Raw genomic sequence first — 16,539 nt, 5'->3', positions numbered from 1 at the left:
CTAGCCAGTAGAAGGAAGTATGAGGGGAAAAAAGCAAACTGAATCACTCTAATAAAATGTAGGAAAGGAGAAAAGGAAAGACATGGTTAAGAGGAAATATAAAATAAAATGGCAGAAGTTAAGGTCAAACGTGAGTAATCACAATAGTATAAATGGATCAAATTCATGACTAAAAGACACAGAATACCAGATTGAGTGGAAAAAAAAAAAAAAAGAGAGAGACCAGCTATATATTTACCAGATACACTACTAAGCAAAGAAACATATAGAAAAGCTTAAATCATTTTGAAGGTCTGGATAAAAGATACATCAGGAAAAATGCTAAACTGAACTAGTTTCAATATATTAATATGAGAGAAGATAAAATTAAGGCCCAAACCAGTATAAAATGACATAATAAGATTAATCCACAAAACAGAGTTAAATATATGTGAGGAAGCAACAGGATATCCTTAAAATATATGCAGTAAACTGTCAGGACTATAAGGAAAAAGGAACAAAGCCATCATCTTATCAAAAAACTGTCAGCTCAGCAAGGCAAAATCTGGGACAAGTGTCAGATATGGCACAATTAACAATATGCATATATACTCAATGAGAACACACGCTCTTTTTAAACACACATTGAACATCAACGAAAATTCACTATGTAGAGAACAGAAAATTTTCCAAAATTCCAAATAATTGATAACATCCTCTGACCAAAATTCAATTAAATTAGAAAGAATTTTTTTAAAAAAGAGTGTTAACAGATAACTCACTGCTTAAAAAGAAACTCAGAAGAGTTACAAAATAGAAATACAAATAAAATTATTCTGTAACAAAACTTCCTAAATGCAGCTAAATACTTCATTAAAAAATCAAAAAGACTGACCATAAATGAGCTAAGTAGTGAACTCAAGAAGCTAGAGAAACATAAAAAGCTAAAGGAGAAAACAAAGAGTAGAAATTAATGAGACCACACACACAAAAATCAATAAGGAGGACAACAACAACAAAAACCCTTGTTCTTTGAAGTTAATACACCAGCCCCTAGTAAGAGGAGTAAGAAAAAGAGAAGGCACAAATAAACAGCTTTAAAATGAGAGAGGGGGTTATGCAAATTTATGCAGTCAATTTTTGAAACTCCTAAGAGAACACTGGGAACAATTTTGTACCAATAAATTTGAAAACCTAGATGGGCAGGACAATTTTCTAAAATATATACATTACCAAAACTGACTCAAGCAAAAGGCTTAAACAAAATGAGACTCTAACCACTATATAAATTGAATCATAGCTTGAGAAACTCCTCTGTGTACCACCCCATCGTTATCCCCCACGGCTCCTCTCGAAATAAAGATTAGGCCTGAACTACCCTAGAGGCAGTTTTCACCCAGCATTCCATAACCATATTCCAGCCAGAACCAAAGGCTAATTCCTATCCTACATACGGCGTTCCTGAGGTGGCAGGACAGACGAGGAAGGTGCCACTGGTGCCTGTGATCGACCCGCCTACAGGTGGATGGTCAGGGCTGGTGTGAGGAACGACTTCAGGTTGACCTTAAGAGTCCTGGAACCAGGGGCACCTGGGTGGCTCAGTGATCGAGCATCTGCCTTTGGCCCAGGGTGTGATCCCGGGTCCTGAGATCGAGTCACGCATCAGGCCCCCCGCAGGAAGCCTGTTTCTCCCTCTGCCTTGTGTCTCTGCCTCTCTCTGTCTCTTCATGAATAAACAAATAAAATTTTTTAAAAAAAGAGAGACCTGGAACCATTAGAATGTAAATGCCAAATTTTAAGAACTCATTTAATGAGGTCTGTTAAGTTTGATATCACTTATCACTTATATCATTTATAAGGTCAGTACAAGAAAACAAAATGATAAAACAACCTCTCACCTATAAACAAAGGTGCCAAGTCACATGACTACCTTTGCAAGGTAGATGCTATTATTGCCATTTCATGGATGAGGAAGGTGAAGGTAGGTGGCTTGCTGGCTAGGGCCGCCTGGCTCTTGCGGTGCTGGATTTAGTCTCAGTCTACTCTGCTCTCTTTCCTCGTCCCTCCAGGGCAGGGCTAGAGGGCAAAGGTGTCCCCCCTCTGCCCTGCCAGGACGAGGGGACTTCTGGTCGGGGGAGAAGGCCTCCCAGCTGGGAACTCACCAGGATGGGCTCCACCAGCGTCCCCTCCGGCATGACCGAGCGGTTCATCTTGGCGATGCGCTGCAGTGTGGCCAGGGCAGCCTGAGTGTTCCCAGTGGAGACGTTGAAGCGAGCAGACTCAGGGATAAACTGGGCACAGAAGGAAAGAGCATGAGGGTTCAAGGGCTGTGACCCCAGGGGTTCCACTACTATTGTGATATGTGTCACACGGCCCAGTCTCCCAAGATGAGGAGCAGCAAGCAGGAACACCCAACACAGCAGGCATCCCCTGCGTTCCGAGTTGATCTGGAACAAACAGGGTCATGTGCTCCTTTTGATAGTCCCATCTTGAGGCCAGGGGGCCGATACTGAGGTTTCAGTAGGTTGGACCGACCTTGTGGTCAACACAAGGAAAGTTCTACATCCACGTGGTAAACAGCTGCCCCAGGGCCCCTCTACTGCTCTGTCACCCCAGCCTCTCCCCAGGGATGCTGCCATCTCCCCCAGATGACAGCCCACAGCAGGACTACAGCACCCATGAGGAAGAATCACTCCTGACAATCCAGACTCTCAACCCACTGATTGTTGAACACCATGCCCAGAAAACACTATGGGCTGGGCACCTGGGTGGCTCACTCGGTTAAGTGACTGACTTCAGCTCAGGTCGAAATCTTGGGGTCCTGGAATTGAGCCCCATGTTGGGCTCCCCACCCAGTGGGGTCTGCTTGTCCCTCACTCTCTGACCCTCCCCCCAACCCATGCCCTTACGCTCTCAAACACATATACATACTTCAGGGCTCCATGGAGGCTGGGACTGAGAATGACCTTGACTCATTCCCTGACCTTCATACCTCACAACCAATCAAGGTGGGCTGGTTCTTCCTCAGAAAAAGTACCTCCCCTAGCAGCACCCTACTCCCCATCCCATGGCCAGCAGGCAGGGCAGGTCCTCCTCATTTCCCACTGGGATTATTCTGACTACTTTCCTGGCATTTTCTTTTCTTTTTTCTTAAGCTTTTATTTATTTGCTAGAGAGGGAGAGCATGAGTGGGAGCAGAGGGAGAGGGAGAAGCAGTCTCCCTACTGAGCAGGGATCTCAGGACCCGGGGATCATGACTGAGCCGAAGACCTAACAGACTGAGCCCCCCAGGCGCCCCTCCTGATGTTTTCTGTATGTCCTCCCACCAGGCTCCACGCAGTTGGGAACCAGGTTCCCAGCACACAACCCCTTCCGCACCACCAGCACCCCTTGCCTCAAAGGCCCTCATAATCGGGACACAGGCCTGTCCTCGCAGCCCCCATTCCAGCTTACCTGCTCTCCCCCAAACACATCTTGCATTTCACACCTTCCTGACTGGACTGACACATCAGCCCTGCCGAAATGCCCTTGCCCCACTCTCTGGCCCTCCAGGTGCAGGCTGTCCTATCCCTCAAGGCCAAATTCAACAGCACCGCCCCACTGGATAGATCACTCTCTCCCCTGAGCACCCACAGAACGAAAGCTGTTACAGCACGTGCTGCGTCTTGCTGGTGCGATCACCGTTTGCCTTCATATCTGTCTCTCGCTGACTGGCTGGTGCTCCTTGGTGGCAAGAACTCTATCTTATGCCTAGTTTTAGCCTCGAAACCTAATGCTGAGCCTGGTGTATACTCAGTGTGAGTGTGATAAGTCCAAAGACAAGATCAAGATTCAAAATAATAATTTTTAAAAAGGTAATAACAGGGGCGCCTGGGTGGCTCAGTGGGTTAAGCGTCTGCCTTCGGCTCAGGTCATGGTCTCGGTGTCCTGGCACCTAGGGTTCTCAGCTCAGTGGGAAGTCTGCTTCTCCCTCCTCCCTCCCCCCTACTCATGCTCTCTCTCTACCTTTCTTTCTCAAATAAATAAATAAAAATCTTTTTACAAATTAAAAAAAAATAAAGGTAATAACATAGCTGCAGAGCTAACACACATTGAATACTGTTCATGTTCCAGGCTCATAGAGACTCTTACACATTATCCTGTTTCATCCTCCCGAGAGCCCTAGGAGATACGTCCTATTCATTAGCCTCAAAGGGCGGGATGACTTGCCCAGGATGGTGGAGCCAGAGCAGTCTGGTTTCAGAGCCAGTAGACCCCAATGCCTCCCTAGAGGCAAACCCAGGTGAAATGGGACACGGAAAGGTGAAATTTAAATGTTGGCAACCAGAGTCCTACATTTAGGTTTTCTAAAAATATCAACTGTTGAATCACAATTTTCAGGCATCTGGACTTGGAAACAACTCACACAGAGTGGAGCTTGGGCTGTAGTTGATCGTGAGCCCAGCAGCACCCTACTGTGGGAGGCAGTGGGCTAGGAAGCGCATGGTTTTAAACTGCACCCACCAAGGCAGACGGGCTGCTCACGGGAGGCCCCAGGCCCACTCAGCCACTGGCCCCAGGCACCTGTAGCTCTATGTGGGATGTCAAGCCACAGTTCACTGCAGAGAAGACATTGACCAAAAAATGGCTCAGCCAGACAAAAACAGATGGGGTTCTGGGATCCGGTGTCAAGAGAGAGTTGAAGGTGATGGTACTGTCAAATGCAAAGAAGAGCTTTGATTGGGCCAGATTCTTAAATACTTGGAGGGCTATCATGCAGAAGGTAGACCTCTGGTTTTTCAGAGAGAAGTACTAAGACCGCAAGTAAATTCATAAGGAGGCAGAGTCCTCTCAACATAGGAAAGAACTTCCCAAGAACCAGGGTTGTCTGGAGATGGAGCATACTGAGGTAGTCTCTCAACTCTAACGTCTACAAGTGCCTGAAGTTGGGACTGTTCTGGCAGCGATAGAATGTGTGGTTTTGGTTGTAGTATGAACCAAATGCCTTCCAAGGACCCTTCTGAATCTGTGAAGTTCTTTGATTCCAAAATGTTAGGTCACACACACACACACACACACACACACACACACACACCCCACATCCCAGGTCCTCTGAGCTATTAGCCCTGTCTTTGAACAATGAGCATAATTCTACTAGAACCCAAGGAAGATGATGATTCTGAAGATCGGAGGGAGAGCAGAGGGGCAAACCAGCTGCTCTGTAGTGGCCTGAGAATGTGTACCAGGCATCCAACTACAAGCACTAAAGGTCAGAGAGGGGTCAGCCCAAATAGAGCGCAGCTGAGAGACAAGACTTCCAGCAAGAAATGATCAGAAGGCAGGCTAACTGAGGGAGGGATGAAGCGGGTTGAGACAGTCTTGAGGAAAGGAAAGAGGCAGATGTAAGGCTGCTATTTGCGGGGCAAAAGGACGGCTGGGCCAGTGGGAGGGGAGGACAAGAGGGAGCCCTGTGAGCATCCTTACCTTGAAGGCCAAGATGAGGATGATGCCAGGAATGGAGGCGATGCGGATGAGCCATCGCCACCCGATGGTGGGGATGACCACAGAGGCCAGGCCGATTATAAGCAGGGAGCCAGCCAACCAGAAAACCTGGGGAGAGAACGGGAGGGTAAAACTCCTCCTATGGGCGGGGGCACCTGGGGATGGCTCAATTGGTGGAGCACGTAACTCTTGATCTTAGGGATTAAGTTCAAGCCCCATATTGGGTATAGAAATAACTTGAAAATAAAATCTTTAAAATTCCTCCGATCAAGAATGCTCAACCCTGCCTCTCGGGGAGCATTTCAGTATAAGATGGAAGAGAGTCTTTAAAGATCCCAAGTCTGAGTTCTACGCCTAGCACCACATCCAGGACCTGGATGAACAGAGAACATCACTTCACTTCTCCAAGGCTCCGTTGCTTGTCTATAAATAGAAGGCTCAGCTAGACAGGGGTAGCCTTTTCTTTCCTGGATCTCCTGAAAGTCAGGGCTTTTAGATAATGACAGCATCAGAGATGGTTCAAGACTGACACAGCTTCTGATGCAAAACCTGCCTCGGTGGCCAGTGGGGCCCCGGGGGGCAGGCAGGCACCCCAGTCTCCTCACTTGGATCAATGGCTCAGCTGGACAAGGCACTTACAGCATGTCCCCACCGGCGTAGGCCAACTATAGTCTTGCAGATACTAGTAACCCTGGAGGAGAGACGGGATGCCCTAAAAAGGGGTGGTCGCTGTGTGTCCCTGCTGAAGACTCAGTGGGAAGCCAAAGTCTATCCCAGATGCATTCCTGGGCTTCTCTCATTCCACTGAAACCAGCCATTGGGATGTTTCCTGGAAGGGGCTACTGTGTTCTAAATGCTACTGTTGGGTGACAAAAGTACAAAAGTCCTGGCAGAGGAAAACCTTGAAATGGGACCTCTGGCTTCAAGCCTTCCTAGTGCTCTTTAGTTAATACCAAGAAACAGACAGTGTGCTAATCAATCAACGAGCCAGGAGCAAAACTGTGCATCATGTCCTCTAGGATGAGAAGGCAGGTGGAGTTCCTATGTTATCTCACCTGAGACAAGGGGAGCATGTAGCCTCGGTATTTTGTAGGCAAAAATTCAGTCTTTATGATTAGCCTAAACAGGAAAGGAGGAGGAACAGAATAATGTTGTTTTTATAAAAGCAATTACTTTTTTAAAATCACAACTTTTCTTGTTACAGAGATAAAGAACGAAAAACCACAGGCTTCATCATTGTGAAAAATATATATATACTGCCCTCAGCTCCCAGTTTCACTGATACTTGGTCTTTGAGTCCAGTTTCTGACACCAAACACCTAGGATCCTTGGGATTCTCTGGTCCAAAGGAGCATCGTTGTTCTAATGAGGTGGCTCTTGGTGAGCGTCTGGATGGGGCCCGGTCTTAAAAGGCCAAGCCACGATTAGACTCTTGGAACATCCAGGCCTTTCCCCCACCCCCTGGAGAGAGGAAAGGAATTGGAAAATGCATTGATAATCCCTCATGCCTACATGATGAAGCCTCCATAAAAATCCCTGACATACAAAGTTCGGAGGGCTTCCAGGCTGGTGAACACATCTATGTGCTGGTGGAAGGAGGGAGGTGTACCACAAACGCCCAGGGAACCTTCTAGACCTTGCCCTGTGTGTATCTCTTCATCCAGCTGTTCATCTGTTTCCTTTAAAATGTCCTTTGTAATAAATCTGCCATAGTAAGTAAACTCTTTTCCTGGGTCCTGCAAGCTGCTCTAGCAATTTACTGGACCTGCAGAAGGATTTGTGGCAACTTCCAATTTGTAGCGACTGAGACAGACGTTGTGGATAACCTGGGGACTTGTGCTTGGTGTCTGAGGTGGGTGATAGCCTCATGCGACTGAGTCCCAAACCTGTGGGGTCTGAACAAGCTAGGGTCGGAATGAACTATAGAACACCCAGCTGGCATTGGAGAATTGGCCAGTGCATAAAGAACCCAGATATTTAGGGTCAGAAGTGAAGATTTGTCGGGGCACCTGGGTGACTCAGTTGGTTAAGCATCTGGCTCTTAATTTCGGCTCAGGTCATGACCTCAAGTTATGAGATTGAGCCCCACATCGGGATCCACGTGGAGCCTGCTTAAGATTCTTGTTCTGCACCCCCTCCCACCACCCCCTGCTCCCATGCACTTTCTCTCTCTCCTTTTAAAAAATATTTTATTTATTTATTCATGAGAGACAGACAGAGAGAGAGAGAGAGAGAGAGAGAAATAGTTTGCCATGAGGAATGAGGAGTCAGAGCCTAGGTTTCTAATTAATTTGGAGACAAGACAAATAAATAGAATCACACTCCCTTCGGTTTTCTAACTGCTCTTCCCTGTTGCGATTATTAACCAGGGTTTGGGTTTTCTTAACATATTTATTGGGCTGGTTCCCAAGGGATGTTGTAAATTTCAAGCTAACTTCTGCTCCAAGTGGGGCTTAATTTATGCCTCAGGGAGGAACAATCTTTCTGCGACACATTAGGGTAATAATCGGATGCTTTGATATCTCCTAATACAGTCTAAGGATAACTTGCTCCAAGGCAACCAGGAGAGAGTAGCCTGAAGGACCCTGCAAACTTCAGGAAGGCTCTTGAGTTGCTGAATGTTTAACAGAACCACCCCCTACCCCCACCCCTACCCACACCTCACCCCCCTACCCCCACCCCCACTCCCACCCCCTACTCCCACCCCACCCCCACCCCTACCCCGCCCCCAGGCAGGAGAGGTCGCTGCACCCTCACCCCAGGACAGAGAGGGGCCAGCAGCCACCCTCTCTTTCCAGGGTCTCCCCCTGATTTGCAAATGCACTTAGACACCATCTTCAGTCATGGGGCAATGGTACTTTAAAATGATTGCTTCTGATCCAACTAAACTCTCCCAACAAGTTCTCAAGAAATGAATAGATTGCGGCACCTACCTCATATGGCCCTTTGGCGTACCATTTAGTCAAACAAAATCAAGATTGGCCTTAGGGACAGAGACGCTGGCACATGATCAATCTAGTGTCCTCTGCTAGCCTCACCGTCAAACATCATTTTGATGAGCAAACAGCCCCCCATGGAATAAGCAGCCAGCACTTCAAGAAAAAATTTTAAAAATAAAAAAGCTAAAAAATAATTAGCACAAGTGAAGGCTTATACATTTACAACTTACTGATGCTGTTGGGCCATAAACGACAGTGTATCTGGGGGTGTACACATCTCTCTCTCTCTCTCACTGTCTCAAGCATCCTCTAGGTAGAGTCCTTACCCTTGTGCATGTCCAGACACGCCACAGCCCACCATTGTCCGCAGGAAGACAAACCAGATGTAGGAGGGAGAGAAAGAGGTCAACAAGGAGAAGTAGGCTCCCCACAGGAATGAGATGAGCAAAATCTGAAGCAACAAAAAGAGACCTGTTAATGGGATCTGCCTCAATGGAAGAAATTAATGAGAGAAAATTTAACTTCTTTGTTTTTCTTTAAGATTTTAATTTATTCATGAGAGACACAGAGAGAGAAGCAGAGACACAGGCAGAGGGAGAAGCAGGCTCCCTGTAGGGAGCTGGATGTGGGACTCGATCCCAGGACCCCAGGATCACACCCTGAGCCAAAGGCAGACACTCAACTGCTGAGCCACCCAGGTGCCCTGAGAAAATTTAACTTCTGAGGGTGATTTTTATTTTCCATCCAGATGTTTGCTTCTCCGAGGTGCTAATTTTACAGAGAGCTCACCAATCTCTCACACTTGTCAAATAACATGATGCATGTCACTGTATTGCCTGAAAGCCCAGACATTCCAAATTCAAACCATTCTTCAAAACTGCCCAATTGCATCCACCCTATCAGGTGACAGGAGCCGAAACTTGTAAATCAGGATGGCAAAACCTGCCCTCGTTAGGAGCACAGCGAAGCATTGTGTTGGAATGGGGACGAGGAGAAAATTTAAGTATTTGCTTTTTCTCTAATTATAAGAATAACACAAATTTACAGTAAGAAAAATGGAAGAAAAAGAGAAAAACAAAAATATTTAAATCTTGCTTGATTTCCCAACCCAAAGAAAATACTTGTTAATGTGGTTTTATCCTACATTCCCTGCTTGAAAGGGAAAACATATTTTTTTATAAATTTATTTTTTATTGGTGTTCAATTTGCCAACATATAGAATAATACCCAGTGCTCACCCCATCAAGTGCCCCCCTCAGTGCCCATCACCCAGTCACCCCCACCCCCACCCACCTCCCCTTCCACCACCCCTAGTTCGTTTCCCAGAGTTAGGAGTCTCTCATAGGAAAACATATTTTTAACGTCTGCAAAATATTCCAATGGAAAGATGTAGGATAATCCACATAATATAATGTGGATTCCTCTATGGTTGAAAACTGAGATTTTCTCACTGTCCCAGTTAGCTGTGACTATGACATAAATCTCTGTAGTTCTCAGATGACTGAAACAGGCTAGATTTCTAGACTAGGAGATTGGGTAATTCACACTGCCCAACTGATGGTCAGAAAACTATACTAATGCTATGTGAAGGTGTCTGTACACTTGCAGCTTTCTTTATGGATTCAATACCAAAAAAAATCATATCTTCTAATATTTTTCCTTTGGATAACTCCCATGATTGAATATCTTTCAAGATTTGTTGACCATTTCTATTTTTTTGTAAAATGTCTTCTTGTGCTTTTTACATTTTTTTGAGATACTTGTGTTTTCAGATCAACTTCTGAATGCCTATGATATTTACTCTGTGTACCTCAAAACGTACAGCCAGTTCTCTATTTTCCTTTGGGGCTTCCCCCCCTCGTGCTTATGACCAGAGATGCCTTCCCTACCAGATACTAGACAAGGAAGCAAAAGACAGACCTAGGCTTCTTTTCAGAGGACATAGGTTCCTCTCTTACTGCTTAATCTTAGTAGGTGTATGACCTTGAGCTGGTGGCTTAGTTTCAAAGCTATGCCCAAGCTAACTAACATGAAGCTGCTTATGTTTCTATGTGTCAATCTCTGTATTCTAATACCTTCTAACTGTGCGCATCCATCAGTTCCATTCCTGGATGGCGGGGACCAGGTGTAAGGACAGGTGTTTCAGAAAAAGATGAGAAAGCAAAGAGAGCAGTCTGGAATTCGGACACGGGGTGTCAGAGAGGGACATTTCCGCACAATCACTCTTGGTTATTGGTGGAGAAAGAGAAGCAGTGGTGACATCATCACAAAAGAAAACGCAAAAGAAAATTCCAAATCATTCTTTAAGGCCAACCTACCTTCCAGCGTCCGTATCTGTCAGCCAGGAGGCCAAAGAGGATGCTGAATACCATGTAGCCAAAAAACACCATCTGGAAGTGGAGAAAAAAAAAAGATCAACCTGTAGGCAGGCTTTCTATAATCTGCTAACTTACTGCATCTCCCATTCATTCATCATAATGGAAAGTCGACTGGAAATGTGCAAGGGTAGGGGTTGAAAAGTGGGTTTCCACAAAGCTCCTCTGTCTCTGTTTAACATGTTCAGGGCTTCAGAGGCTGAGGCTTCCCACTGGCTCACCCCACACCTGAAGACCCTGCCCCCGGTAGAAACCAGGGTCGGAGGAATAAGGACTTGCTTTCCCTCCGATCCAAGATAATGGTACTGGCCTCATTCTACTCAGACATTTAATTGGGCATTTCCATTTTTAGAATTAAAAGAAAAAAAAAAAAAAAACCTCTATTCATTCATGACCTGCCTTATTCCTCACACAAGTAGAGACTTCCAGAAGCAATTCTCCTTTATGTTTTTACAGGTAAACATAAGCTTTAAATAAACACCAAAACCAATCATTCATACCCAGAACTAATATAAACCTGTTTCTTCTCCATACTTGTTCTCACGATGGCTTGTGATAAAATCCAAGAACCTGGATATGATACCAGCATTTTAACTCAGTCTAAGCTGTGATCTGATGTCTATGCCTTTAGGCTACTTATTTTTCTTCTTTCAAGCTGTTCGGAGCTTCACTTGCTTTTTCCTTTCTAGTAAGATCTCTGAATGAGTGACTCTAGGGTAATCAAAGGAAAGGTGTTAGCTTGCATTTCTAAGACTTTTTCAAGAAGAGAACTGTTTCTGCTGCCTGCTTGCTTTCTCTTTTTTTCCCTTCCTTATTCTTCATAAGGAAGACTCAAACACATTTCTTCCATAGGGAACTATTTTTTTTTTAAAAAATTGTATCTATTCTCAAACAACAAAGCCATGCTTTTCCTCTGTGCACTGTGCTTTCCAGGATAGAAGGGGATGGTGGGGGGGTGGGGGGCGGCAATGGGGGGGTGAAGCCAGTGCTTTCTAAATGCCAGTCTTGGGATAGCTGCTGCCCTATCATGAAATCTGATCAGTCCTCAGAAAAACAGTAAAAATAAGGTCAATGTGATACATATTGAATAAATCTAAATTCATTAAATATTAAGGGCTCTTTTTATTCTGGAATCATTTTCTTTCTGATTGTTGATATAAATGTACTCTTCTTTTTTTGAAAGATGATAGTAGTCGGTTGCAAGATTTCTTACCTCTTTCTCGCCTTCTAATGGCCTTAATTATCATATGTATATATATATTTTTTAATGCCAACCCTATGTCAGCCGCTCAATTTAGAAAAATTATATCAGTTGGTGAGTCTCAAAATTTGGGTGTCCCTGAAATTAAGCAGTTTCTCTTATGGAATTATCAAACTCCCTCTAAGAAGGAAGAAGTAAACTAATTTTTTTTCTCTTTGAGTAGACTTAAATAAAAGGAAGCAATCACAGACTACAGGGCAGAGAGTAAAGTGGCTCTTTGGATTTAAAATACTTTCATTTATTGAGATGCTATGTTGGGTTAATAGACTTAATTGTACCTGGATTAAGTTTAAATTAAATGATTAATAGAGGTGAAGCGAAGAGTCAAATAAGATCAAATTTAAAGGTTACTCTGTTCTCTCCCATCAGTGGCAGATTTTTTTTCTTTCTTATTATCTTTCCATTCAGTACAAAGACATGACTTTTCTTTTCTTTTTTTTTTTTTTTTTTTTAGACATGACTTTTCTAAGGCTGAGTTGTTTATTATTAAGCCTGTCCTGCAGCACAAACCTTGACTCAATGGCTATGTGAACCCCAAAGCTTGCCAATGCTAATCCTGTTTGGGAAATTGCACTGAGGCAAGAAGAAATAATCAATCTCTCTCTCTCTCTCTCCCTCTCTCTCTTTCTCTCCCCCTCTCTCCACTTCCTTTGGAGGGTCTGTTTTTTCTGCAGGTACTTATTTTTAGCACAAAAATTACTCTTCTATTTCTGTTTCATGCAGCACATAAAGTTTTGTTTCTTTAGCCCCAGCTCTTAGTCACAAAACATGAGGGATTATAATTCATCTGCAGTTCCCAAGGTTACACCATCAACAACTAACCGCCCAGGCCAGGTTATCCGGAAGGTGGCAGGTGGCGCTGGGGTTGGGAATGGGGAATCTGGGAGATGGTCAGAAAAAGACCTCTTGGCTGACCAGTCTGGGCCCCTCCTGTTAGCAAGGGTGTGTGTGGTCAGTGAAACCAAGGCACAGCTGCCAAAGCTGGATGGGACTCAACCAGGATGACAGACACTAAAGGACAGCAGCCAAGCCAGGGACTCAGAGCAAGAAACAGACACTTCTGGGGTGACTTGAATTCCCCAGAGTAAAGTCTCCTGAGCGGGGACCTGCCTAACAAGGAAGTCATGTCACAGCTCATAATAGGGAGCCTCCTTATTTGCCACCATGAACAACATAAATGCAACCACAGAAAGGTCAGCTGCAAATATAGAAAGTGTACCATGTAATATAGTTTTGTGGGAGTGACAGATGCAAACACCACATCTGGATGTTGCCACGTGCTCAGGAATGAAGCCAGCTGGGGTGTGGCACAGTTATAATTACACGGGACCTTGTGGCAGTCACTCACAAGGTACAGGATTGACAGGGAATGCTTTCCAAACTGCAACTACATTTTATAGGGAGAAGAAAATGAAAAATGGCTGAGTCACTTAATTATAAGCCCAGGTAACATCTTCAGCTATTTTTATTCATACCGTTTCCCTCTTCTAAAAGTGTTAAAAAAAAAAAAAAAGAATATAACAAAATTAATAAAGGAATTTTAAAGAGAGAAATGGATGTAAAAAAGTAATCGGATTTGTAACATTCGCTGCTGGGATTGAGTACAAAATCAGACTTCACATTTCCTGGCCCCCACAACACAGGGAGAAACACAACTGGGTGGGTAATATACGTTCTCTGAGAGGAGAACTCAGATCAGGTCATTTCCTTATGTGAGGAGGCTCCTGGTTCCCAACACAGATGAGAATTCCCAATTTGTTTGGTTAAGGCAGTGAGTGAGAGGTGGGGACACCCCTTCCCCTCTGCCCATAACCCCCAGAAAGCTAGGGGGCTGGAGAAAACTTCTGGCATTCTCCACAGCCACTTTCAGAACATGACTCTCACTCTCTTAGAAAGCCTTACTCTCTTCTAAGCCTCCGCCAACTGACTCTGCATCCTCTCCCCATCTCTGCCTTCCTGTCTCCTGCCACTCCCCTCTCGGTGAGGATGTTGGCACCTGGCTCATTGTATTTCTCTCTATTAAGTCCTGTCTTCATGAAAACCACTCCAATACCCAAGTAAATCAATTCTCCACTCTTCACCTTGTGTTTCTTTTGTCTCCTTGGCCGATGTGACCTCTGAGATACTTCCAGAACACAGTTCCTCCCCTCCACATACTCTGCCACTTGACCACTGCTAACCTATCTACGTTCCAACCTTATCTCCTCAGGGCTCTTGGAAAGCTGACCATGCCCCTCCTTAAAGCCCCTTAATGGCTCCCTGTCATCCACAGTGTAGTCTCCAACATTTTTAGGCATGAAGAGCCTCTTTTAAGATTAAAAAAAATATATTTACCAGAGCTCTGCATGATAGGAAGTATACTTTAATTGCCATTTAATGAGAAATATGTAATGACTATGAAGTCAATGATGTGTTTAGGTGAAACTGGTCTTTGTTATATAAAAGACTAATTTGAAAAACTGTCATATAGATCTGTACCAACTCTACTTTGCTTGGACAGCTTGCACCTGTCAACCAGAGTTGGGGTGCAGGGGCTTACAGTGGTCTCCAGAATGGAGTCTATGCACAGACTCCAAGATGTTTCTGATCCCCACCTGTCTCTGCAAGCTTGTCTCCCATTGCTCCCTGTTCCTGACTTTCTATGCAAGCAACATGGAACTGCTTGTACTCCCTCCAACACACATGTGTGCACAGCCTGCTGGCAATTCATTAGCTTAGTACTTAATAAAAAATGATTATGTGTAATATGCTTAATTCCACTCTGCAGCAAAACTTAATGCACAATTCATAAGGCTATTCATAACGATCTTTGAGAAAAGTTGAATGCATAACACAAGTCTGTGAGCATGATTTGGTGATTGTGTAAGTCACTATGGTCCAACTAATTTTAGTCTAACTCAAATCGTAACTAATCCATGACTTAAGAGCTACTCTCTCTGATTTGCATTGATCTCTTCTAGCCTCTTGCTAGGAGCTAGAAAATAAGCAGCTCAAAATTGTGATCCCTATAGGAAAAGAGAAAAAAGAGAGAAAGACCCCAAGTGGTAGTTTGGGCCTGCAAACTTATGAGCTTTGGAAGCCAACACAACCAGCATTGAGGTAGCCTTTGTCTCTTAGCCCTATAGCATGAGGGAAGGGAGCAGAAGCCCTGGGTTCTCAGTTGGTTCATTCAAAGCACCAGAAGCAGGCACTCACCGTGGTCACTAATGCCACCTGCCAATTCTCCAACTGCCATTCACAGCGGATGACAGGAGACACGACTGCTATTAACATGATCTCCATGGCCTCAACAACCTTAAGAAAGGAGAGAAAACACCACGTTTTAGTGCTGGCTTCTCATCAATTCTTCCGTGTGCCTATTCTTCATCCTTCCCATCCTAACTTCCTCCTTCCCCTCCTCCACTTAGGGAGCACATATAGTGTATCCACTTGATACTGCTAGTGTCAAGATAAAGAAGTATAGTAGACCTGTGACTTTCATGGATGTAATATTTATGTTTCAAACAATTTGAGAGGGTTCCCACAGATTTATGACATATATTTATTTGTGATGTTGCTGATCCATGCATTTGAACAGCAACATTATGAGGGTGTTGTGTGTGGGAGAATAGAGGGTGGGTCATTTGGGTATTGCATGACCTAGCTAACCACCAGCATCCATATCAACCTAGCTCTGTTGCTTCATACTCAGCATTGTGAAGGTCTCAAGGCATAGCCCTGGCAAATGGATTTGTAAAATAGTCTCTGATCTCAAGAAGCTGAGTTGGAAGGTGTATTTCACAAAAACTAAAAGAAAGTAAAGCAGGAAGTACACAACGAGTTCATCACAGAGAAAGAATGTCTGTTTGACAAACCTATCGTAAGCTGTGCTACTAAATATTTCTTTCAATAGGAAATTTGAATACCATCCTCATCTATATCTTGTAATTTATAAGGTGAGTTTATCTCCTAGGGAGAGGAAGAAGTAAATGCTAGTAAAGAATTGATATTTGTGTGGATTATATGTATTATGTTGCTATTCGCGTACATATAACTTGAAGGTCCGGGATGAAAAAAATATAGTGGTGTTAGCTACTATATGGGAATTAGAAAGGTACCATAAAGGCTTCTTTCTTCTTGGAAAGTACTTTAGTTATGTTTAGAGTTCAGATAGCTGGTATGTTTTAGTCCCAAAAGTATAATGAATAAGAGATGGCATGACAACCTCAGAAGGATGTTTGATTTATTAAACTTATCTCTCTCAGTAATATAGAGAGTTAAGTCTAAACACTTAAAGAAAACCAGAAGCTATTTTGCAACCACATCAAGTGTAAATATGCAATAGACATACAATCTCCATGGATGTGGATTGGGATATAGACACCAGGGGTTACCTATATAGAGGTGATACCTATCCTTTGGGAAGGGGGTACAATAACCCCATCTTTCTAGTACAGATAATAATAAAGATGTACACCCTTTGTATAGACGGTTTATTTAGGAAGGTAAAAAAATATATATGTAT

General features: G+C 44.0%; 1 protein-coding gene across 3 annotated transcripts in view; it reads right to left on the bottom strand.

Annotated features, from left to right (window-relative positions):
• SVOPL (SVOP like) overlaps window positions 1-16,539 on the bottom strand; it is a 96,301-nt gene that overhangs the window by 66,121 nt on the left and 13,641 nt on the right. For all 3 annotated transcript variants that reach the window (XM_072762950.1, XM_072762953.1, XM_072762952.1), the window contains 6 exons: window positions 15,231-15,329; window positions 10,718-10,789; window positions 8,726-8,850; window positions 6,516-6,579; window positions 5,443-5,568; window positions 2,142-2,270 (listed from right to left, as the gene is read on the bottom strand). In XM_072762950.1, the coding sequence (XP_072619051.1) occupies window positions 2,142-2,270; window positions 5,443-5,568; window positions 6,516-6,579; window positions 8,726-8,850; window positions 10,718-10,789; window positions 15,231-15,329 (615 nt within the window). The remainder of the gene's footprint in view (window positions 1-2,141; window positions 2,271-5,442; window positions 5,569-6,515; window positions 6,580-8,725; window positions 8,851-10,717; window positions 10,790-15,230; window positions 15,330-16,539) is intronic.

The sequence above is a fragment of the Vulpes vulpes genome, chromosome 7 (assembly GCF_048418805.1).
Source record: "Vulpes vulpes isolate BD-2025 chromosome 7, VulVul3, whole genome shotgun sequence".
NCBI classification, from domain to species: Eukaryota; Metazoa; Chordata; class Mammalia; order Carnivora; family Canidae; genus Vulpes; species Vulpes vulpes.
Note: the sequence above shows the minus strand (reverse complement) of the source record. Positions and strands in the feature narration are given on the sequence as shown.